At 38.3% G+C, this 26,262-nt stretch overlaps 2 protein-coding genes across 2 annotated transcripts in view; both read right to left on the bottom strand.

The window, feature by feature from the left end:
* LOC103029217 (tubulin polymerization-promoting protein) overlaps positions 1–3,308 on the bottom strand; it is a 42,193-nt gene extending 38,885 nt beyond the window's left edge. Inside the window, exon 1 of the mRNA XM_022685385.2 lies at positions 3,197–3,308. The gene's annotated coding sequence lies outside the window, so the exon portion shown is untranslated. The remainder of the gene's footprint in view (positions 1–3,196) is intronic.
* A 5,209-nt stretch (positions 3,309–8,517) lies between these two features.
* On the bottom strand, positions 8,518–25,463 carry zdhhc11 (zinc finger DHHC-type containing 11). Its single transcript, XM_022685391.2, is given in 12 exon segments — positions 8,518–8,826; positions 8,828–8,978; positions 10,105–10,183; positions 11,110–11,173; positions 11,316–11,374; positions 13,101–13,216; positions 14,293–14,448; positions 15,424–15,548; positions 15,634–15,735; positions 16,888–17,066; positions 19,160–19,381; positions 25,200–25,463. Coding segments are annotated over 12 exon segments (1,305 nt in total). The 5' UTR covers positions 25,209–25,463; the 3' UTR covers positions 8,518–8,783.
* Positions 25,464–26,262: the final 799 nt, after the last annotated feature.

Below are 26,262 nucleotides of genomic sequence, written 5' to 3' on the forward strand. Positions count from 1 at the left end.
ATGATCTCCATGGGAGAATTTCAAGATGAAAAACACTGCTGACCAAAAACAACACAACCACCCATCTCACATTTACCAACTAAATGACCTCAAGCTCAGGAGTACTTGGCTTCTGCAGCAGGACAATGACCCAAATCCCACAAACAAGTTCACCTCTGAGTGGATTAAATAAACTAAATGAAGGTTTTGGAGGGTCTAGTTAAAGTCTGATTGAGATTAAATTGACTTTTATGCTGGAAAATCCTCCAATGTGTCTGAATTAAATAATTCTGTAAAGAAGAGTGGAACAAAATTCCTCCACAGAGATCAGAAAGACTCTTTTTTAGTTATCAGTAAAGCTTGATTGCAGTTCTTGCCGCCAAGAGTAAAGAACCAAGTTATTAGATTTAGGGGTAATATACATTTAAATTCATTACATATATCAGACAAAACAGTGTGGCAGAAATCACTTCTTCATTCAGGCAAATGTCAAGGGACACAACAGTAATTTCTATTTTCATATTCTAATTCATACTGGCTTTAAAAAGCAGCATGTTTTTCAGTGTCACAGTCTAATCGAGTCAGAGTGAAAATGAAACTGGATCTGAATCAGGATTCTTTATCAGGACACAGATCTAGTTTCGTTCTTATATGCTCTGATTAGATGTGTCTGGTTCAGTCAGTTTGCCCCAGATTCCCCCGGTCTCGGTTTTGCAGCTCAGTGGCCTGAAAAGTGGCTGTTCCCTGCCGTCAGTAATTAACCTCGGCACAGTGATTCCTCATTTACATATCCGACTGCAGACCATGCGTCCGCCAGAACGCAGCCATATGGACTGTTACAACATCCAGTCATCACCATAACGTGAGCGTTTACTGAAACATAATAAAACGCACCTATTTAATCTCAGAAAAGATTAAATCAGAGGTGTCCAAACTACGGCCCGCGGGCCATTTGCAGCCCGTTTCCTTTTTTGGAGCGGCCCGCAAGGTACTTTAGAAATAGAATGAAAGTTGGCCCGCTGTTAAGCAGGTTTTTATAATGTGAGATTCAAAGTTTGAACGCTAGGTGTCAGAAAGAGTCAAAGAGTCTAAAAGCGGAGAGAGTGCTCATTTCTAGCTCAGAAAAACGGGGCAAAGAGTCTAAAAGCGAAGAGGGTGCGCATCTCTAGTGCAGAAAAACGGGCCAAAGAGTCTAAAAGCGGAGAGGGTGCGCATTTCTAGTGCAGAAAAACGGGTCAAAGAGTCTAAAGGCGGAGAGGGTGCGCATTTCTAGCTCAGAAAAATGGGCCAAAGAGTCTAAAGGCGGAGAGGGTGCGCATTTCTAGCTCAGAAAAACGGGGCAAAGAGTCTAAAAGTGAAGAGGGTGCGCATCTCTAGTACAGAAAAACGGGCCAAAGAGTCTAAAAGCGGAGAGAGTGCGCATTTCTAGTGCAGAAAAACGGGTCAAAGAGTCTAAAAGCGAAGAGGGTGCGCATTTCTAGCGCAGAAAAACGGGCCAAAGAGTCTAAAAGCGGAGAGAGTGCGCAGTTCTAGCGCAGAAAAACGCTCCAAAGAGTCTAAAACTTGCCGTAATTAAGGAGTTTAATATTAAGAGACATCATGAAATGAAACACCAATTTGAAAAATCTTAGTTTACACAACACTGTCAAAGATTGATAAAGATAGTAAGTTAAGTAAAATGGTGTGTAAATGAAAGTAATCAGGAAAAAAGTATTATTTAAAGTGGTATATTTCATTATTTGTTTTATTACAGTCTGTGGCCCGTGACTTCAAATATATTTCTCCTTCTGGCCCCCAACAAAAAATGCTTGGACACCCCTGGATTAAATCATCCAAAGAGATTACATTGAAAAAATACTTGAGATTAAAAGATGCAATTAAAAGCTTTATACTGGTGGAATGGGCACTAATTTGTTAGCAAGTCGACCAAGCTAAGCTTTCCATTCAGAACCTGGGTTTGATGATAAACACGATTGGTTGGCTGATGTTTGGTCTTGATTGCAGGCAATTTACTATTGAAACAGCTGTCCTTCTTTCAGTCCGATGTTCGAGTGTGTTGTAGAAGCATATTTCTGGGGCCTTTAAGATTAAAAGCTGGAATCTTTGTGAAAGATGGAATTCCATAAGTTTTACATTGGTGGAATAATTAGTTACCTGTGTAGATAACTAGGCTAAACTTACCATCTAGAAGGGATTAAACCATCCAGAGAGAGCACACTGTAATACACGCACCCCTAAAATGCTTAGGATTAAAAGATGCAATTAAAAGTTTTCTACTGGTGGAATGGGCGCTAATTTGTTACCTGGGTAGATAAACTAGGCTAATCTTACCATCTAGAAGGTATTAAAAGGTTTGGTTACAGTGCATTTCCGGCTGATAACGGCACTCATATTACACCTCTCAGCCAATCACAATGCAGGGTCGGAACTAACTGTGGTATAATTGGGATTTAAAGATGCAATTAAAAGTTGTATACTGGTGGAATGGGCACTAATTTGTTAGCAAGCTAATCAAGCTAAGCTTTCCATTCAGAACCTGGATTTGTGGATAAAGACGACGGCTGGCTGATGATCGAGTGTGTCGTAAAGGAATGTGTAGCTGTCAACGATCTCTCACCAGGAGGTGCACTACCCAAAATTAGAATTAAAAAGCTTTTTTACAGGAGAGTGAAGGAAGCATTTTCATGCAATCTTGTGAAAAATACATACATTTTACCATGTATAAATTACCACATGCTAAACATTCACCATCAAATCAATGTCTTATTGATCTGATTATTGATCTGATGATCAGATTCCTGCATCCCGGCACTAAAAGCATCAGTGTCATGATAAAAATGATAACACACACTCCAGCCTCCTCCTCCTCCTCTTCCTCAGCCTCATCCCTTTCTTTGCTGAGCGTGAAGCCCATCTCCTCGCTCGCGCTGCACTGTTACATAAACGTGCCCGCGGAAAGCGAGTCCACGTGATCTCTGTGTTGTTGTTGTTCGCTCGCGCACTGTTTGGAAACCCAGCTCGAGCTCAGCTGCACAGCCAGCTCGAGCCAAACGCTACAGCACCAACGCACGCAAGCGCAAGCATGCATGCACGGACGGAACACGCACGAATGCATGCATGCACGCACGCACACACAAATACACACACGCACTCACGCACGCGCGCGTGCACACATAAAAGCAAGACAACGCAAGTAAAAATCGGGTCACGCGCTCACCTGTCCGCCGCGCACGCTGCTCCGCTCCGCCGTTACTGAAACATCCCCCGGACCGCTCGCGGGAACCGAGCCGCTGCCGATCGGAGGGAGGCTGGCGGACACGGAGACGCCTGATTGGCTAAGAGGGCGGAGGCGGGGTTCTGTGATTGGTTAGAGCAGGCGGGTTATGGAGCTCTGTGGTTGGGTGAGGCGTTGGGGAAGTGAGGCGCTGATTGGCTGAAACGCTGCATCAGGAGGGCGCTGATTGGTCAGATTGATGTAAACAGACGGAGCTGCTCGCTGATTGGCTGAGAGGCTGTCAGTCTAATCTGACTGAGGCTCGGGCTGTGACTGTTGTGTTGTTTTGTTTTGTTTTGTTTTCACAAAGTGAGGAAATATATGGGCATGTATTTATTTAAATATGAGACACAATCGAAATGTATTTTTTACATTTAATGTGTATTTTAAACAGTAGCGGTTTATTAAGGAAAATTATTTAATTTTTAACTATATATATATATATATATATATATATATATATATATATATATATATATATATATATATATATATATATATATATATACACGACCCTTTGGCATATATTTAATTTTAATATCAGATTTGTATATTACTGGGTTTATATGTATGATTTATTTTTTAAATAATACATTTTAATTACATGATTATCACTTGGTTTCATTATTATTCAGTATTTTATTATAGTTTACAAAATATATATTTTTTATTAATTACTGCTATTTGTCTGTCAGTCTTGCTCTATCTGTCTGACTGTTTATATATCTGCCTGTTCATTTATCTGTCTGTATGTCTATCCATCTGGGTGACTGTCTGTCTTTCAGTCTTTCTAACTAAATGTCTGTCTGTTTTTAGTATGTCTTTCTGTGTTTTTTGTGTTGTTTTTGTCCGTTAATTTATCTGTTTGTCTATTTATCTGACTATATCTGTTTGTTTTTGTCTGTCTGTCTGTTTGTCTATATGTCTGTCTTTCCAACTATGTGTGTTAAAGTCTGTCTGCCTTTTTGTATATCTGTCTCTCTGTCTATATGTCTGCCTGATCATATCTCTGTCTATCAATCTATCTGTTTGTTTTGTCTGTCTGTCTGTCTTTCTGACTATCTATATCTCTGTTTATAAGTCTGTCTGTCCTGTCTATCCTTTTGTTTTTGTCTGTCTATGTATTTGTCTTCCTGTTGATGTCTCTATTTGTCTGTCTATGTATTTGTCTTCCTGTTGATGTCTCTGTTTGTCTATCTATCTATCTATCTATCTATCTATCTATCTATCTATCTATCTATCTATCTATCTATCTATCTATCTATCTATCTATCTATCTATCTATCTATCTATATATCTGTCTGTCTATAATAAGGCATAACTGTGCAGTTATGTAAGGCTGGGTAAAATACCACGACATGACAAAAGTCATGGGACAGCAAAATATAACTTGATCTGTCTGCCTGTAACTTGATCTGTCTGCCTGTTCATCTATCTATCTATCTATCTATCTATCTATCTATCTATCTATCTATCTATCTATCTATCCATCCATCCATCCATCCATCCATCCATCCATCCATCCATCCATCCATCCATCCATCCATCTGTGCAGTTATGAGACTGGCTAAACTACCATGACATGACAAAAGTCATGGGAGAGCAAAAATATAACTTGATCATCATAAAGCTTACCTCAGGGCACAGCTTGGAAACACTCACACTTGTATAAGTAGTGAGGTGTTATCATGTGAGGCTGTGGCGAGGGAGGCTGAACTCCTTATATAAGACTAATATTACCATGCACAGTGGACAAACACATTTAAAAAGGTTTGTCTAGAATAGTCTGTGTGAATAGACACTAGTGTTCTTTTCCATACCTGGGATGTGCCAAAAGTCATGGGACACAGTATATATTATGCCCTATTAGTGTATATAAGGCTTTATTTCATGGGCTGTTCTTCTGTAGAGAGGAGGGGTGTTTAGTGTGGGCTGGTGGTGCAGTTAGCTCTGCCTGCAGCGGAAACAAAAGCTGAAATAAAGAAAATAAGGAAGAATATATTTAGAATAAAGTATTTTTAAAGCTTCCGTCCTGGTTTTATTTACTGTGTTCGTCGCCTGTGTTCAGGCTGTGCTGAGTTCCTGAGGTTATATAACTCAGCACACAGGACGGGCGAGACCGGGGTGGGGGGGGGGTAGACCCTTAATAACACAGGCATTATAACAGAAATAAACAGAGGGGCAGGAGAGCGAGGCTCGGGCTCTGCGCTGCTGCTTCAGCTGGAGGATGTGTGTGGTTTTGTAACAGGCTCTATTGAGGAACTGTACAGTATAACTCACAGTGTAACTCAGCAGCGCCATCGTGTGGTTACTTAATACATTACAGGGTTAAATTTGTCAGAATACATCACTTTATTGATGAATGTAAAGAACAGTAATTATCAGACTCGCTCTAGTGTTCAGGAGCAGCTGCACTGTAAACTCATACGCTGTTTAAACTCAAATGATTTAAGTCGGTTTTATATAAAATTGGATATTTCTAAACAATACTCAACTACTTTGAGTTAGCTGAACATTTGTGAGCACATATACTGTACTATTCAAACTGAGATCTTTGAGTTGAACCAACTTATAATAACTAAGTTTAGTCTGTTTTGTCATTAACAGCTTCTTTTTCATTGGCTTCTGTCACAATCTATTTGCATACTGGGTGTGTCCAACAGTTTCTGACAGACACTCACCATCAGTGTGTAGTGATCAGTGATGTCAGTAACGCGTTACTTATTTAAGTCACTGTGCGTCTCTCTCTCCACCTCATCTCCTCCACACACACACACACACACACACACCGCTCCCTTACCCATTCCCCCTCCGCTCTTCCCCAATCACACGCGTCTCGCTTTCTCCCCTCTCTCTCTCGCGCTCGGCGTGTCTTTAGTTTCCGCCCGTTTTCGTTTTTCGCCAGTTCTCGGCGCCCTATCTCTTTATTAAAGCGTTTTTTTTTTTGCGGCCGCGTCCCAATTCACTAGCCAGGGCAGCGGTCTGCCACAAATTTGATTGGCAGAGGAGAGCATTTAAAGATTTTACACCACACGTGATTGGAAGTTCACTGTGGCGCAGAGCGCACATACCGTAAAGACAAGAAAAGTTCCGGTGCTTTAAATGAACACTGTCAGAATTAAATCCTTCTCAGTAGTTGGGTCCGGTATGGGTCCGGACCCGGACCGCAGTCTGCATATATGTGATCCCTGGTCTAGACCATATACACGGTTCTGTTTTATAAAACCACTCCTTGCTGCCCTGCAGAGAACAACAGGTTCAATATTCAGTTTTACAGTGTTAAATATGTCAGGTCAAGAAAGACTTTCTTTATTTTATATATTTTTTTATAAAAACAAGTATTTATGTTTAGTAAAATCAAGAAAGACCATATTTTATTTTTTATAAAAAAAATATTTATGTTAATTTTTTTTATTTTTATAAAAAAAAAGTATTTTTTTAGGAAATAGTTCAACTTAATAGAGATAAATTGATGCTGTTAAAAATGTATTTTCCAATAAAGGGAGTATTGGCAAAACTGGTTATTAAGGTGGCGGGAGGTGGTGTCTGCAGCTGCTGAAAGTAACTAATAAAGTAACTTGTAAAGTAACTTAGTTACTTTTAAAATCAAGTTATCCATAAAGTAACTAAGTTACTTTTTAAAGGAGTAATCAGTAATCAGTAATCGGATTACTTTTTCAAAGTAACTATACCTTCACTGGTAGTGATTCCCCCTGGGCTACCTTACAAATAAATCAACTTCCCCTTTAGTTGTAATAACTTGAATTTTTAATTTATGCTAACTCAAGTTTTCATTCTCCATTACTTAACTTTTTTAAGTTACAATGTGCCAGATTCCTAAAGTTTTTAGTGAACAGGGGAAATCTGCTTTTAGCTACAGAACAGCAGCAGCAGTGAGCTGGAATTATTCACTACAGGAAACTCTAAAACTCACTAAAGCTCACTGCTGTCACTACATCATTTTAAACATTTAATATCTAACCACCTTCAGACAGCCTGTTTTGCTTAATCTTATTTATTATTAACTTTTATTTTTTATTTCTTTTAGTTCTTTATTTTCTTTTTATTTCTTTCCTTATTTTATTATTATTATTATTATTATTATTATTATTATTATTGTAATAGTTTTGTATTATTGCTTTTTAACTTATTTTGATTTTCTTTCTTTCTTTCATTTATTTTTTTAGTTTATTTATTTGTATTTTTGTTGTATTATGTAAAAGTTAGTTTTAGCTAATTTTAACTCATTTTTGTTGTATTAATCTTGAATTAATATTCTTTTGATCTTATTTTTTTATCAATATCAATTAAACCAAGATTTATTATAATAATTACTATTTATTTTATTCTAATTCTATTTTTATTTTTTATCATTTTTATATTTTATTTACTGTTATTTTAAAATAAGTAAATTTAACTATTGTCTTGTCAATCCCTGTTTCTGTAAATTTGCTTGGCTACATTGTAAATGAGGGTTGCCCCTTAATGTACCTCCGAGTCAAAATATAGGTTGATTGATTGATTGACATCACTTTTCTGCATGTTTGGACTTGCATACCATTTATTTGCCTTAATTTCATTATTTTAACCATTATTTAACGATAACACTTTGGAAATAAATGTATTAAAATCACTGTCGTGCTCAAATCTTTACTAGTGTGCTGGAAAGGCTAATATTTTGAGATAGAAAGGATCTACTCGTGATCTCAAACATACCAGCTCATCTTTGAAACAAGGTGGAGGTAGTGTCATGGATTGGGCTTGCATGACTTCTTCTGGGATGGGTTCATTAGTCTTCATTGATGTTTAATGAACTATCTATCTGTCTGTCTATCTGTCTGTCTGTCTACCTGTCTGTCTATCTACCTCTCTGCATTTTTACCTACCTACCTACCTACCTACCTACCTGTCTATCTATCTATCTATCTATCTATCTATCTATCTATCTATCTATCTATCTATCTATCTATCTATCTATCTATCTACCTGTCTGCCTGTTTACCTACCTGTCTGTCTATCTGTCTATCTATCTGTCTATCTATCTATCTATCTATCTATCTATCTATCTATCTATCTATCTATCTATCTATCTATCTATCTATCTATCTATCTACCTGTCTGCCTGTTTACCTACCTGTCTGTCTGTCTGTCTATCTATCTATCTATCTATCTATCGAGGTACTGGTCTATCTGAATGAAGTGTGTCATGTTTTAAATGTGCTGTGATCTGCAGTGATGTAATAAACACACTCTGACTCTTATCATCAGTTCTGTTTTTTAATAAAAACACAAAATCAGTCATTCACAATAAAACTCATTTTAAAAAGTTTCAGTCCACGCGTCTCCTTTACACACATGGTTCTTCTACGGCGTCCCTCAAGGAACCGTCTTTAGTCCCTTCTTAAACGTTTTAAAGTGTGAGTGGAGCTGAACTCTCGGAGTCTGTGATCCTGTGTGTCTGATCTACAGAAGTTCAGCTGATCTGTAACAGTAATGTGAATGTATCCTCAGGAGCTGATTGGTCCAGCAGTCAGGCTGTATTCTGGGGGCGGTGCTGGGGGTCAGTGTATGAGCTGCTGGTGGACGGCGGTTGTGTCTACGATAGAGGTTCCTAGAGGACTCTGAACATCAGGACGTCCCTCGGCCTCACTGTGCTGACCGGTGCTGCTCTGCTGAACCTGAGGGGTTTCAACACGACTCGAACCCCAGCTCACTGGAGCCTCACCTGAGAGCAGAACACACACAACCAACGCTGTGAATAAAAGTATCTCCATTCATTACTCTGTAGGTAGCAGATAGATACTAGAGTTTAATAAAATACTTCTGTGGAAGTTGAAGAATCAACTCAAGCTTTTTACTCTTTAAGTAAAATATTTTTAAAAAAGTACTGGTTTCAAATGCTTCACCTACTTGGGCAGTGTAGTTAAGCAAGATGGAGGAGCAGGCTGTGACATCCAAAACAGACTGAGCAAAGCCAGGGGCATCTTCTGTAGCCTAAGTAACATCTGGAAGACAACCCAGTACAGCATCTACACCAAGCTGAGACTTTACCAGAGTCTGGTCCTGTCCACTCTTCTGTACGGCTCGGAATGCTGGCGAATGACTGACAACGACCTTAACAAACTGTCAGTCTTCCACACCAAAAGCCTACGAAGAATCCTGGGCATTTTTTGGCCAAGGACAATCTCCAATGAGGAGCTGCTTATCCAGTGTGGACAGGAGAGTATGACCACCATCCTGATGAGGAAACGATGGCGCTGGATTGGCCTTACGCCATCAGAAGCGGGAACAACTGCATCACAAAAACTGCCTTACGCTGGACTCCAGAGGGAAAACGCAAGCGAGGCCGGCCTAAGAACACCTGGCAACGAACTGTGGAGGCAGAAATGAAGGCCCTAAACCACAGCTGGGGCACTGTGTGGAAACTGGCCCAGGACAGACAAAAGTGGAAGACCTTTGTCGCTGCCCTATGTGCCGACCGGCATAACAGGCACTGATGATAATGATGACTGGTTTCAAAACTACTTAAAGTATAAAAGTAAAAGTAATGTAAGGGATTAAAAACGTAAATATATTAAAGTAGAAGTTTAGTTGGACTGGAGTTTGTCTGGAGTTCTCTTGAGTCTCTGCACGGATCATCTTCATACTAGACTACATACGTCTGCTATGTTCTTGCTGGAGTGTGTGTGTGTGTGGGGGGGGGGGGATCTGCAGGTGTGATGGATCACAGTATAAACCAATAGGGAGTCGGAATGGTGTATGTTTATACTTCTCTACATCCAATCACAATCAGATTCACTCTATCTGGATGGAGAGATTTATCTGGATAGAGGTTTTATTGAGTATTTTACCTGGTATGATCTGAGCAGATGATTTAGAGCCGTAGTTTGGGGGATTTTCTCCATCAGCTGTCTGAGGAAAATGCTCCATCTACAAATACAGACACAGTGTTACAATACCACCACTGTTATATAGAGCATATAGACAGTATATATAGAGTATTTACAGAGTATAAAGATAGTATAAAGAGAATATATAGAGAGTATTTATAGAGTGTATTTAGGGTATAAAGAGAGTATATAGAAAGTATTTCTAATTATGTAGAGTATGTACAGAGTGTATAGAGTATATACAGAGTATATAGATAGTATATATAAAATATATATAGGGTATATAGAGAGTATTAGGTATATACAGAGTGTATATAGTATATAGAGAGTATACATAGTGTAAATAGATAGTATATAATAGATAGTATATAATATAGTATATCGTATAAAGAGAGTAGATAGAGAGTAAATTAAGTATATATATAGGGTATTTATATAATATATAGAGAGTATATCGAGTATATACAGAGTGTATAGAGTATATACAGAGTATATAGATAGTATATAGAGAGTATATACAGAGTATACAGACAATATATAGAATATATATAGGGTATATAGAGAGTATTAGGTATATACAGAGTGTATATAGTATATAGAGAGTATACATAGAGTAAACAGATAGTATATAGTATAGTATATAGTATAAAAAAGTATATAGAGAGTAAATTGAGTATATAGAGCATAAACGTAAATATAGGGTATATAGAGAGTATGTATAAGGTATATGGAGAGTATACAGAGTATATCATGTATGTAGAGAGTGTATAGATAGTATATATATATATATATAGTATATATAGGGAGTATATATAAAGTATAGAGAATATATAGAGAGTGTATATAGGGAGTATATAGAGAGTATATATATAGAGATTGTATGTAGAGAATATTTAGAGACTATATATAGAGTATATAGCGGATATATATATATAAAGATTATATAGAGGATTAAAGCTGAATGACCTCAGAGCAGATGGTTCCTGACAGTCTGCTGGACGTCTGCCCCCGGCTCTGGTATTTAAATATACTATAAAAAAACGATAAATACATATTTACAGAAATACTGTGATAACTAATTAATCAAAATTGAATTTTACTCGAAAATCTAAAACCTCTGAAATTATTCTTCAAATACGTGTAAAAGTGTAAGCGTGCAACGTGAATTATACCTGGATCTGCTGGACAGAGGAGCATCACAGTCTATCGGCATGTCTACAGGCCCCGGACTCTGAGATCAGAAAGACATACTGCTGTTAAAACAGGTTAGCTTAGCATCAGCGTAGCATACAGTGTGTGTACTGCATCAACACTTGTGGAGGGATAATGGGCTCACACAGTTTTTCTATCCCTCTCTCCAAAAAGGTGTAACCACTAGGGGTGGGAATCTTTTACTATCTCACGATTCGATTCGATTCCGATTTTGGGGGCCACGATTCGATTCAAAATCGATTTTTGATTCAAAACGATTTGATTTATAAAAATTTATTGAAAACTTATTGAAAAAAAAGCCTCCAAAATATACACTGGTCCTGGAGAAGGTAATGTGTTACAAAAACAATAAAATGTGCAGGAATGTGGGTCCTCAGTGACAGAGGAATCACTGGGATATCACAATGACGTTAATGAACAATAAATAAATAATAAATAACACTGCTTTATTATAAGGCTACTAGCGGTGGTGTGTAGGTGACGCTGCTGGGCTGATGTGATGATAGCAGTGGAGCGCTAAAGTTCAGGAGCAGCTGCTGATTAACTAGTTAATTTTAGGCCGTTGTATTTCTTCAGAAAGGGGGCAGGAGGTGGAGAAATTAATTCATATTGTCCATTCCTTAATTCCTCTGTGATGGGGAGCTGAAATTAGCTCTGATTAGCTTATTGTTATTTTTCCGTTCCGCCTTAAATGCTGCAGCCCGCTGCCACCTGTAGCGTTATTTAAGGTGGAACTGGAAAGTTAGCTAGTTAGCTAGCTAACAGTTACTGAAACTAACTACTAGCGATCTTTTTTATGCTTGTTATGAAGCATTCTGCCATAAAACATTAAAACTACACGTTAATCTAAGGTAATATAGTGCTTGTTCTGCCATCTTACCGGTGATTCTCATACACCTACGCTCTGTGTGGGTCTGACGGTAAGTTCAAACTGCAGCGGCCACGGTCGCTTTGGGCAGTGGGAGGCGGAGCGAAAAACGCTTCGTGCCGCTGCAGTGTGAACTTACCGTGAGGGGTAGGGCCAAGGGAAGAAATGGGATTGGACCTTAGAATCGATTTTGGGACATTTTAAATCGATTCTGAATCGTAGTAAATGAGAATCAAGATTCTTATGTGAATCGATTTTTTGGCACACCTCTAGTAACCACACCAGATAGGGGACAAGACAGCAGCCGTACTCACTATATATCAGCGTATTATACACGCATTTAAACATATTCTCAGAGTTAAAATTACACATTTAGTACCTTCAGCTACACCAGAGACCTTCACTGAGAGCAGGGTTGCCAGGTTCAGTAAAATATCCTGCTGAATGTCTGTCTAAGGTTGCCATAGATGTTCTCAATACAGTCCATTTTTATTTTAAATATTAAAAGTAGCCTAAAACACCCAGTAAGCTTTTTTTTTTTATTTTCACCTGCAACTATATTTTCAATGTGGAGTGAAAACCTCAAACCTGGCAACCTAGGTACAGAGATTACAGAAGCAAAACAATATAAATAATAAAATATGTAAATACGAATACGTCATACACATTAAATATAATTTGAAACACCTTACGATTTCCACATTGGTTACACCGTACCATGACCAACCAACTGTACTCTCTCGGGCTCCGGCTGCTGATGCCAGGCATTATGTGAGCGTCTTAATCTGTTTCTACTCTTCAGTATTCATACATTCAACAGATATTTTGACCAGGGGTGTCCAAATTTTTGCATGCCCCTGTATAAGGAGGGTGTTACCTGTTCTGCAGCCGGATTGGCCTGAGTCGACTGTGTAGCTCCGCCCCCCTGATCTCTGGAGTTCTGCGACTGACGCTGCTTCACTACGTATTCATATGTGCTTATACCTTTACATACTGCACACACAAACATACACGCACAGATTTAATTAATTAATAATTAAATTTTTATTACAATTAAAAGCTGATTATTTATTTTCTCTAATTACAATATTTTTTGCAATATAAGCTGCTTAAAATCCTTTAATTTTCCCAAAAATCATCAGAGCTCCTTATAATCCGGTGCTCCTTATGTATGAATTCTACCAGTCAGTTTAGTTCTCCAGCAGCATTAGCATTAGTTGCTAACCGTGCTAAGCACTAGCTCTTTCACCGTTCAGAGGTGAATATTATCAGTCCGTAGCTGGTTGCTAACACCAGCTAGCATTGCTGGAGCAGTATTAGCATTAGCCGCTAACCATGCTAAGCACTAGCTCTTTCGTCGTTCAGAGGGGAGTATTATTAGCCTGTGGCCTGCTGATAACCCCGGCTAGCACTGCTAAAGCAGCATTAGCATTAGCTGTTAACAGTGCTTAGCGCTAGCTCTATCGCCATTTAAAGTTGAGTACATCAGACTGTAGTCTGCGTGTTTACCATGTTAAAATAAGCTGGGACGAACTGCTGGCTAATATCACCCTGGCTTACAAGGTAAACTCACGGTTTCTCAGAGTAGTGCTGTTAGGCGGCATTAGCTGCTAATGCTATTGCTGCTGCACCCAGCCTTAGTGTAAATCTGGTAATCTGAGCTTACTGTAAATAAACTGAAGCTGTTTACTCACCCAAATAAACAGTTTTCAGGAGAGAAATATGTGCAGATTAACATCAAGCACTTTTTAAATTATTTTATTTTAGAATAACAGTTTTGTTATTTAACTTAATCTTAGCTTTACAGATCTCATCACCCAGCGGCGAAACCCCTGTTCATTACTAGTGTCGCTTAACATGCACCTTATAATTCGGTGTGCCTTATGTATGAAAATAGACCAGAAAATAGACATTTATTGATAGTATGCCTTATAATACGGAGCGCCTTATAGTGTGAAAAATACGGTAATTTTACATTCATATATTTAATTTGAATTATTTTACTACATTCTTATTGAAACAGTCAATAAATTCGACCTGAAATTAAGTGGAAACATAGTTTTACTTACACAGGTATATATGGAAGACCAGCAGGTGGCACAGCATTAAGAGTGAGGACAGAGTGATGATGATGGTGATGAAGGCTAACACCAGTAGACTGGTGGAACTGGTCTGGACTGGAGCCAGGGGCAGGAAGGCAAACCACGTCCCATTCCCCTTCACACCTGTACAGAGGGATTACACAACAAATCATACATTATTATAGAAATTAAACTAAAATTGTAGTCATGTTGTCAAATTTGTAACCAGAGATCGTAGATTGTAATAAAAGGGTTCTTGCACCATTTATAAAAGTCAAGAACTCAATGAATATATATATATATATATGTTTTTATTTTTTTATTTTTTTAAAGAACTATAGATATAATTTAAGACCCAAAAATGCAGTCATAATTTCTTGTTGCATGAGCTCTTTTGTAGCTTCCTGCACATATGAAAAAAGAGGAATTGATCAATAAAACTGTAGTGATAATGTTTATAATATTTATATACTTATTATAATAATGAAAAACTTTAAAGTATCTTCTCTATAAATAATTATCAGTGTCCATTTATCATTATCTGATTTGTCCATATCTTTAAAAGTGGTCCCTGAGAACATAAAAACCCACAAAAACAAACCTGTCAAGCTTGCAGATTTAGTTTTTTTTACCCTGGGTAGGATGGGAAGAGTATTTTAGCATGTTAGCTATCCTGCCGCTAACGTTAATATGTAACATGTTAGCAAGCTCCCCGCTAATGTTAGTATTTTAGCATGTTAGCTAGCCCACCGCTAATGTTAATATGTTAGCATTTTATATAGCTTGCCGATTATGTTAGTGTGTTAACCTTAGTTCTTTCCCGGTTTTGTAGCTAACTCCAGCAGTGCTAGCCGGGGTTAGCAGCAGGCTACAGACTGATAATACTTCTGAACAGCAAAAGAGCTAGCGCTTAGCATTATTAGCGGTTAATGCTAATGCTTCTCCAGCAGTGCTGGTGAACTAAACTGAATCTCCTGTATAACTCTGTACTTCAGCAGAGTGACTTTACTGCTCCTTAATACCTGACTGATAGAATTCATACATAAGGAGCACCGGATTATAAGCAGCTCTGATGATAATATTTAATAATATTTATTATAATTATTAATTCATACTCACTCTGAAAAGCTGCTGCCGTACGCAGACTGGACGGGTTCACAAAGTGTTGTATGAAGAAGAACAGGATGACCACAGACAGGAGCAGCACCCCAAACACAGCGGAGAAAACCGCCATGAAAAACAACCTGAAACACAGAAAATCTGAATTCTCAACATGTACAAAAGTTTTTTTCCATTTTTATAACTAAAGTTACTGAAGCTCCTTTATACCAGTAGTTTCTTCCTCCTACACAGTTGTTGAGCCATTTGCAGTGATGGTCGAAGTCAGAGATGCACTTGTTGCAGCTGCTGCAGTGCTTTACTTTAGACCCCCTGCAGAGAAACACAGCTGTTAGCACTGAAAAAACAAGTGTAAAAGTGTATATTACAGGCAGATCAAAATAGACAAAAAAGTATTGATGAAAACGTTTTTTTATCAGAGCTCCTAAATATACAGCACAGGCCAAAAGTTTGGACACACCTTCTCTTTTTAAATGCGTTTTCTGTATTTTCATGATTATTTACATTGTAGATTCTCACTGAAGCATCAAAACTATGAATGAACACATGTGGAGTTTTATATACTTAACAAAAAAAGAGCTGAACCTCCACAGTCACCGGACCTGAACCCAATCCAGATGGTTTGGGGTGAGCTGGAGCACAGAGTGAAGAAGACAAAGGAGCAACAAGTGCTAATAAACACCTCTGGGAACTCCTTCCTTCAAGGCTGTTGGAAAACTTTTCATTTCAGGTGGCCACCTCTTAAAGAAGCTCATTGAGAGAATGATGCCAAGAGTGTGCAAAGCAGTAATCAGAGCAAAGGGGGGCTATTTTGAAGAAACTAGAACATAAAACATGTTTTCAGTTATTTTACCTTTTTTTTGTCAAGTACATAAAACTCCACATGTGTTCATTCATAGTTTTGATGCTTCAGTGAGAATCTACAATGGAAATAGTCATTAAAATACAGAAAACGCATTGAAAAAGAAAATAGATTCTTCTCTCTGTGCTTCTCTCTTGTACCCACACTGCATCTCTTGGTGCAGTTGTGCAGCTATAGCTGCAAAAAAAAACAGCAAAAGCAAACCACCTGTCCTTTTTTCTCCTCCTCGACCTGAGCATGAACTTCAGAGCTAACTAAGTTAACTCTCCACTCCAGCAAAAGATGTTCCACATATTAGCTGCTAACGCATCCATTTCCCTTTATAAAACTACGAGTCTCTCCTCTCTCTAATATGAGGGTTTTTTGTTGTTGGTGAAGAAGGAGACGTTTATACAGGTATCAGTGTGCAGCATGTGAGGAGGCGTTTCAGGGACAGATTTGTTCACATTACACACAGATACAGATCACTTACATTTACAGTGAATGTGAACCAACAAGATAGGCAATTCCGATCTGAGCAAGAAAGCGGATTTGAGCTCGTAATGTGAACGTAGTTAAAGAGTGTAAATGTGAAATAACAGAACACACGCTGGTGTACGTACACATCCACCTCACACAGGTAGCAGTGCTGGTTGTGGATGACGTGCGGCTGCTTCTTCTTATCAAACACAGGCATGGGGCTGGAGTAATCCTTCCTCACGCGGACGTTATAGTCGGCCGGGTCCACGGTCACCGCCCCCAGGTGAGTCAGCAGGTGCAGGACGAACGCTGAGCCAATCACCTGCGTACAGAGCCTGATTTAATACCTCACCCTGAAACACTGCAGCGCTACAGACCCTTTATTTTTGCTCAAACAAAAAACAATTTGCAACAAATGCAAATAGCAGAATAATACAGTGCAGGTAGAGGCAAATACCTAACATGGGCTTAAATAAAGACTCTACCAAAATAATATAAAATAAACCTATTATAACAAAAACATAAAATCCACAAAAGAATATCACATTCTAACTATATAACACAAAAAACAAAAACAGAGATTGTTTATACAATAGAAATTATTTTCTGCCCACTTTTGCTCAGCCATTTATCCAACCCACTTATTAGGCCTTCTCCTATCACTAGTGATGCTCTTTTTGAACTGCTGCTGATGCAGGATTACTGAGTAGCATCACATCGTTAACGCTTGGAGGGAAGTACATCGACTTGGTTCTGATACATCAGCTCACAGATGCAGCCTTGTGCTGATTCACATCACCCTAAGAGGAGTGATGAGAGGAAAGAGCGCCATCTACTGTATCTGCATGAGCGGGGGTTTAAACCTGCAACCTCTTGCTCATAGTGGAATTTTTTGCCAAATGGTTAAAATCCGTCTACAGTTTTGTCTTCTCAAAAACTCAGCTCTACAAAAGAAAAATTTAGAAAGATGAAGAGTTAAACCAGGGGTTGGCAATAGGTGACCGCAAGCATGAAACATCTGGCCAGTGAGGTTGTTTGAACTATATACATTTATACCTTATACATTCCTCCCCGGTCTCTCTCTCTGTCACACTCGGCGTGACATTTTTCCGTCCATTCTCGTTTTTCCACCTGTTCTTAGGCTCCTTATAAGGGAGTTTTTTCACGGCCATGTCCCAATTCACTAGCCGGGTCAGCGATAGGGTATTCTAATATGACCCTGACAACATGGGTTCGACTCCACGTGAGGAGCTGTGTGTTTATTTATTTATTTTCTTTACCTGCTTTGAGATCAACTGTTCTGCAATTGGGTTCAACATCCCTCTGGGCTGGAGAGCAACTAGTCTGTAGCACTCCATCCCATTACACTACATTATACAAAACAGTGCCTGCCACGTAATGGCTTGGAAAATATCTGGCAAATTGAATATTTATGAATTTCTGCATTTGTAATAAAATAATTTATGAATTGCTCTGGGAGATTTACATGATTTAAAAAAAAAATCGAAATAAAAATATATATTTGAAATATATATAATCTCTATATAACTGAGAGAAAACAGGCCTCACACTGAGTTTAACACTGAGGGGTTAATTCAGCAGCCCTGAGTCATCGAGGATAAAGAGGTGACTCTAGTAGAGACACAGTCTGACTTGTACAGAAGAGCTTCACTGTTTAACACTAAATAAACCCTTTATTTCTTCTACAATTATCTACATAATCACTGACCCACTGACATCATCCAGATCCAGAGCTCCCAGAGCTCCCAGTACACACACTTTGCATTTACAGTAGGACCCAGACCTGTGTGTGTTACAGCCCAGACACAGGATCAGCCTTTTAATACATTTTACATTTAAATATCAGAAATTATAGCTAACTTAATTACTAAATTCTGTAAAAAATCCTCCAAACTCACATTTTGAAAATTTCGGCATAAAGTTTTGTCAGATATGGGGGCGCGGGGTGGTCCAGCAGTCTAAAGCACTGCCACTATGATTGGGAGATCGCAGGTTCGAATCCCAGTCATGCAGCTTGCCATCAGTTGGCCTTGCTCTCTCTGGGTGGGTACAGTACAGTAGATGGCGCTCTTTCCCCACATCACTCCTAGGGTGATGTGGATCAGCACAAGGCTGCGTCTGTGAGCTGATGTATCAGAACCGAGTTGCTGTGCTTTCCTCCGAGCGTTAGCGCTGTGATGCTACTCGGCAATGCTACAGCATCAGCAGCAGCTCAAAAAGAGAGGAATCTGACTTCACATGTATCAGAGGAGGTTGGGGCATCAGTAGTGATAGGGTGGGTTGGGTATTTGGCCTTGTAAATTAGGGAGAAAATGGGATTAAAAATTATATATATATAAATATATAAAAAAAAAAAAAAATATATATATATATATATATATATAAAAGCAATACCCCGTATGCGATGTAGTTCCACGGTGACGGCAGCAGTGGGATAAACACCCCGAAGCCCACGATGGCCATGAAGCTGTACATCATCCAGGCCAGCAGCTGGAGGACGTGCAGAGGGAGTGACCAGCCGTTCACTCTGGAGTGAATCGGAGCGGTGACCAGTTCACTCCGGCTAACCCCCCGAGACGGAGCCGTGCGTCTCAGACGACGCTCCAAACAGCTCATCTGAAACAGCAATATCACAGATATAATTATACAGAAATGTGTTTTTATTATTTCAAATAGTGCTGAACAACATAAGCAACTAAATATATATATCTATATATATGACAAATAATATGTTATATATAATATATATGGGCTATATTTGCTTGTTTTTTAAACTCTGAATCTAATAACACATATATTTAACTATTCAAAACACATACTGGTCAATTTTAGGCAGCTTTACTTAATTTGTTACAAAAATTCTAATCTGAAGATGAAAAAACTCATGTGAGATTTAAAGAGCATGTTTAAAAGCAAGTCCTCTTATTCCTTTGATTTTCTCTCAAGAAAGTCTTTATTTTAAAGAAATGATTGACTGCATGTTCAAATAATTGATAATTATTACAAAAAAAAATCACTCCTGCTAATAGCACTCACTCCTGTTACTGAAACTCACCCCTGTTACTGGCACTAACTCCTATTACTTTTTATATTTTGAGTAACAGGAATTAACATTATCATTAGTGGCTAACCACCAGGGCGATATTAGCTAGAGTTTAGCATGGTTAGTGGGTAATGCTAATGCTGCTACAGCAGTGCTAGTCGGGGTTAGCAGCAGGCTACAGGCTGATAATACTCACCTCTAAGCGGTGAAAGAGCTATAGTTCTTAGCTTTATAGCTTAGTGCTATGGTTAGCGGCTAATGCTAATGCTGCTCCAGTCTGGGTGTTGGAGAACTAAACTGAATCTCCTGTATAACTCTGTACTTCAGCAGAGTGACTTTACTGCTCCTTAATACCTGACTGATAGAATTCATACATAAGGAGCACCAGATGATTTATAGGAATATTAAAGGATTTTAAGTGCAGCTTATAGTGCAAAAAATACTGTAACTGTCTCTACTGTACAGAGAAGAGCTTGTACTTTCAGCGACAACAGTAGAGTGAAGTCAGGATGTTGGATGAAGGATCATCACCCCACCTTCATCATCCCCAGCTCCTAAACTCACCCCATCCTATAAAGTACTGGATGGAGCATTAGCCATGGTGCCATTGGGTCCATATTCTATTCTATTGGCAGTTAGGGTAATGGGATTTAGGTCAGAACTTTGACTGGGTCATTTTAACACATTAATATTCTCCGATCTAAACATACATTCCACTGTAGCTCTGGCTGTATGTTTAGGGTCATTGTCTTGCCGGAAGGTCAATCTCCTTCCCAGTCTCAAGTCGTTTGCAGCCTCCAACAGATTTTCTTCTAGAATTTCCCTGTATTTAACTCCATCCATCATCCCATCAAATAAAGGAAGTATAGTGTTTAACTTTACATACGAGCCTGAAGCTAGAAACTAATTTGTTAGGGAAATGAGGGAGATAACACAGCGCTATCTGTACAGACGGCAGAACCACTATACTGTTATAGGAAAGCTGTTATACTGTATACTTTCCAGGTATGAACCCTAAACTAAATTATTATCCTTTTACAGTAAATTCAGCTTTCTGGTAAAAGAAAGAGTAGAATAATAATGTGGTTTAAACAGAGATTTAGACCAATTACAGAGGCTTAAAAAAGTTTTAATACCCCTAATACACCTTTTTTACATTTTGTCATCTTACAACCACAAACTTAAATGTATTTTATTGAGATTTAAAGTGACAGACCAACACAAATTAGCACAAATTAGCAAATAAATTTTTCAAAAAATGTGCCGTGCCAAAGTATTATACTTAATAGCGCCACCTTTTACCACAATTACAGCTGCAGTACAGCAGCATTAACATTAGTGGCTAACTGCTATTTTCAGTAAATGCAACCCGACAGCAATACGCTGAGGAACCTTGAGTGTTCCAGCAAGGCAGGGCGATATTAGCTAGTGGTTCATCCCATGTAGCTTGTTTTAACTTTTGAACGGAAAAAGAGCTTGTGCTTAGCGCAGTTAGTGGGTAGTGCTAATTCTGCTCCAGCAGTGCTAGCGAGGGGATAGCAGGCTACAGGCTGAGAATACTCAACTCTGAATGGCAAAAGACCTAGCTCTTAGCGTGGTTAGTATCTAATGCTAATGCTGCTCCAACAGTGCTAGCCGGGGTTAGAAGCAGGCTACAGTTCGATATACAAACCTCTGAATGGTGAAAGAGTTAGCGCTTAGCATGGTTAGCGGCTAATGCTAATGCTGTTCCAGTCTGGGTGTTGGAGAACTAAACTGAAACTCCTGTATAACTCTGTACTTCATCGGAGTGACTTTACTGCTCCTTAATACCTGACTGATAGAATTCATACATAAGGAGCACCGGATTATAAGCAGCTCTGATGATTTTTTGGGGAAATTAAAGGATTTTATAGTAGAAGAATATGTAGAAGAAGGGTCCACCAATGTTAGGGTTGGGATTAGCAGTTAACAACCACTCCAACATGTACATAAAAGGCTAATCAGTTGCTGAATGCTAACGAGCACAGGCTAATTAACCTGATCTAATATATAGAGAGTGTATATGTGTAACTGAGGGGAGGAGAGCGGTGGAAAAGTAGGTAGGTTTGTTTGGTTGCCTAGCAGATCTAATCACCAGTCCCGTTTCCTTCTGACACACTCAGATGCTGCTTCACGTGGGGTCCGGATCACTGCACACTGTTACCCCAGCAACTTTAAACCTTCTCAATCCGACATACAGGGTGAACAAATAACAATTTATTTATTCATAATATTATGGGAAGTATAATTAATTCTGAATAAATATGAGTAAGTCAATAAATGCACCTGTAAACTACAACTAAAGTCTTCGTTTTCACATATCTTTTCCTAGAAAGCTGGGGGTCAGACCCTGGTATCAACAAAGGTTTGAAAAATGTATCTCCATTTATTACTCTGTAGTATAAATAGTATAGATACTATTGTTTAGGTGTGATGGATCACAGTATAAACCAATAGGGTGTCTACATCCAATCACGATCAAAGAGATTTATCTGGACAGGGGTTTTATTGAACGATGAAAAGCTGGAATGAAAACCAGCTGAAATGAAACAGGAGTAACGAGGATGTTTTTACTGTAAAATGTGAGGAGTAGAAAGTATAGATAATTGTGTAAAAATGTGAAAAATAATTACTTCAGTAAATAGAGATAACCTACATTTCTACTTAAGTAACGTAACAGAGTATTTGTACTTACATGCAATTACTTATCTATAAATATATCCATCTTGTTACAGAGACCACTGAAACTATTGATATAGGGGAGAGCGGGGTAATGTGAGCCATTTTTTACATTTGCCCCTTGCTAGCTGAGCTACAATGATATATAAGTAAAATTTAAAATTTTCCAATTAATTCAGGATGTTTCCTAACTATTAAAGTTATCAGAATGTCTTCAAGACAAAGGACAATGAAAATATGTTTGTTTAAAAAAAAAGTGGTCTTGTGTCTCACTTTACCCCAACTCAGGGGTAAACTAAGACAGACCAGAGAAATTAAGGGGGTAAAGTGAACCAGTTGGGGGTGTACTTATGTTTTCCACTTTTAAACTACCATTAACATTACATGTTGTAACAATTACAATCCTTAAAGCTAGATTGACAACCACACATTCCATAACTAATATCAGACTAGTGTTAGAATCATGGAGATTCAGTCCATTAATATTTTGCAGTTCAAAGTTTCACTGGTCATTATCACAACCCACTCACTATTAGTCTGTTATATCATGTATAGTGCACCTGCCGTGGTTTTTGAACTGTAAAGACACCTGTTTCATCCACATTGTAAATCATGTGTGGAGGGAATGCGTGTCTATTAAAGATGAGAGACAAGGGAAGAACCTTATTGAAATCAAAGCCAAAAATTACAGGTAAAGTCTCCATAAAACTTATACAACTAAAGAATTGATTCTGTCACCTGTCCATTACTACAGCGAGATTTTCGAAGAACTCCCTCACTGTTGTTTTATTAAAAGTTGTAGCCCTTCGCAGGGATGTTGCCTCAGGAGTTCATACAGAGAGATGTTGAAGTGCTAGGAATCTGCCAAACCACTCTTTTCCTAAAAAGTACAGTATTCATTAGTATAGATTTTGCTTTTGGAAAGTTAACCTACAGAATCATAGTCATGTAATCTCTTATGTATGTAATCACACTCTAGCCTACCTGCACAATGTTTCTCAGTCCAATTGGCTGGGACGGTGTTTCACTTTACCCCACATCATTTGTCTCACTTTACCCCACAGCTACCATTTTAGAAAAAACATAATCTCTAGCAAATCAGGCTAATCTTCAACTACCATCAATCACATGGTTTGATATGTTGAAAGTTCATAAGCATGTATGATATTAGTTTTTATACCTGAATCAATTTACTTTGATAAAATAGTTGATTAAGTTCAAATCAAGAAAATTTACTTTTACATGCAGAAAACACCTTTTTGTTAAAAAACCCAAACCTTTACAGCACCAGCAACAACTTCCTCTTCCTAGCAGTGGGAAATGGGAGGGACTTGACAACATAATGGTCACATGACCACAATTGTGTTCAGTTGCCAAGATACAAGGGTTGTCTCACATTACCCCGCTCTCCCCTACCGTATTCTATAAGGTGCACTTAAAATCCTTATAATCCGGTGCTCCTTATGTATGAATTCTATCAGTCAGGTATTAAGGAGCAGTAAAGTCACTCTGCTGAAGTACAGAGTTATACAGGAGTTTCAGTTTAGTTCTCCAGCACCCAGACTGGAGCAGTATTAGCATTAGCCGCTAACCACACTAAGTAAATCGCACTGTAGTCTGCGTGTTTACTGTGTTAAAATAAGCTACATGGGACGAAGAGCTAGCTAATATCGCCCTGGCTTACTGGAACACTCAGGGTTCCTTAGTGTAGCACTGTCGGGCTAGCGGTAGTGGTTAGCCGGTAATTCTAACGCTGCTGCACCCTGCCTTAGTGTAAATGTGGAAATCTAATCTTATTGTAAATAAACAAAAGCACTTTACTCACTGAAAATAAACCGTTTTCAGGAGAGAAATCTGTGTGGATTAACATCCAGCACTCGTTTAACTTAAAGAATTACAGTTTTGTTTACTTAGCTTTTCTGAACCCTGTTCCTTACTAGTGTCTCATAATGCGCCTTATAAGAATAACATCCATGATCTAGTTCCAGTATAGGGAAGTGTTGTCACCCTACCAAAAATGATTTCTTTCAATATGATACCTGCCTAATGAAACTATAGAAGCTAGCCTCAGACACTGGATGTTTTTGTATGAAAACCACGCCTACGATCAAAAATCTGCAGAAAAGCGTGAATAACGTCTATATGTCAAAAACTGCAGGAGTAGCAACATGATGACCAAAGTTTCTTGGTCCCCTAAAAACAAATGAAGTGAAACTTCATGGTTTTCCAAGATCAATCACAAGATCATAAAACATCAAATATGTAACAATCATTTGACAAACACTTGACTTTTTAAAATATAGACATTTCGTAAGTGGAAGCGTGTGAACGCTGCACTAGAAAACATTTAATCACCGTGAGTTCTGGCTCTTGTGAACTCTGCTCACAATAGAAGTTAGGCTGTATCCCGGCAACGGTTTTTTACAGTATGGAAATAGGGCTTATCCAGCACTATCAGCTGACTACAGCCAGTTCACTGCACTTCACTATTATATCCTACTTAACACCAGCATAAACACACTTTACACACACTTCACACACACTTTACACACACTTCACACACACTTTCACACAATATACTCTATTAATACTGATTCAGTGAGCTGCAGAAAACACAGGGATTCTTTAAAAATAATAATAATAAAAAAAACATGTTAAAATCTGCAGAAAATGCAGATTATCTTTACTTACATTAGTCATGTTAAAGATGACTTCAGCTTCAGACCGCTGTCAGAAGACCCCCGCAGACCCCCAGACCTCCAGCACATGTCCCCATGTGTCCAAACTGTCCAAAAACAGGTATTTCTAAAGATAAAACCAGTCTAAATCCTGCAGATCAGCCTCATATTATCCCTACAGCTCTGCTCACTGAACAATATACAATATTATTACACACAGATACAGTAAAATACAGTACTGTACTAATAAACACTGCACTGATCTGCCTCACACACACTCAGCCTGTACTGTGAACCAGCCAGGACCTGTATCTATGAGTGTGTGTGTGTGTGTAATTTGCCTGCTCAGCTGAAGTAACTGAAGTAACTCCAGGGTCCTAAAGAGCCGACATACAGGTTCTGTTATGAAATAATATATCTGTAGAGTAAATGCATTCTACAGCTTTTCTCAAGTACAATTCTGCAAATGACTATATACTGCTTTAAAAAAAAATAAGATCATTTAAAAATTATCATCTTCTCTGATTTTGCTATTTATAGGTTTATGTTTGAGTAAAATGAACATTGTAGTTTTATTCTATAAACTACAGACAACATTTCTCCCAAATTCCAAATAAAAATATTCTAATTTAGAGCATTTATTTACAGAAAATAGAAATGTCTGAAATAAGAAAATAATGCAAAGAAAACAAGTTCATATTCATAAAGTTTTAAGAGTTCAGAAATCAATATTTGGTGGAATAACCCTGATGGTCTTTAATCACAGTTTTCATGCATCTTGGCATCATGTTCTCCTCCACCAGTCTTACACACTGCTTTTGGATAACTTTATGCTGCTTTACTTCTGATGCAAAAATTTAAGCAGTTCAGCTTGGTGGTTTGATGGCTTGTGATCATCCATCTTCCTCTTGATTATATTCCAGAGGTTTTCAATTTCCAAAAAAAATGTTTATTTGTGTGAGTAAAGTGCCTCCGTTTATTTACAGTAAGCTTAGATTTCCAGATTTACACTAAGCCTAGCCGCAGTTACTGGACCGATATATTCACCTCTGAGCAGCGAAAGAGCGAACACTAAG

This window comes from Astyanax mexicanus, chromosome 1 (genome assembly GCF_023375975.1).
Source record: "Astyanax mexicanus isolate ESR-SI-001 chromosome 1, AstMex3_surface, whole genome shotgun sequence".
NCBI lineage: Eukaryota > Metazoa > Chordata > Actinopteri > Characiformes > Acestrorhamphidae > Astyanax > Astyanax mexicanus.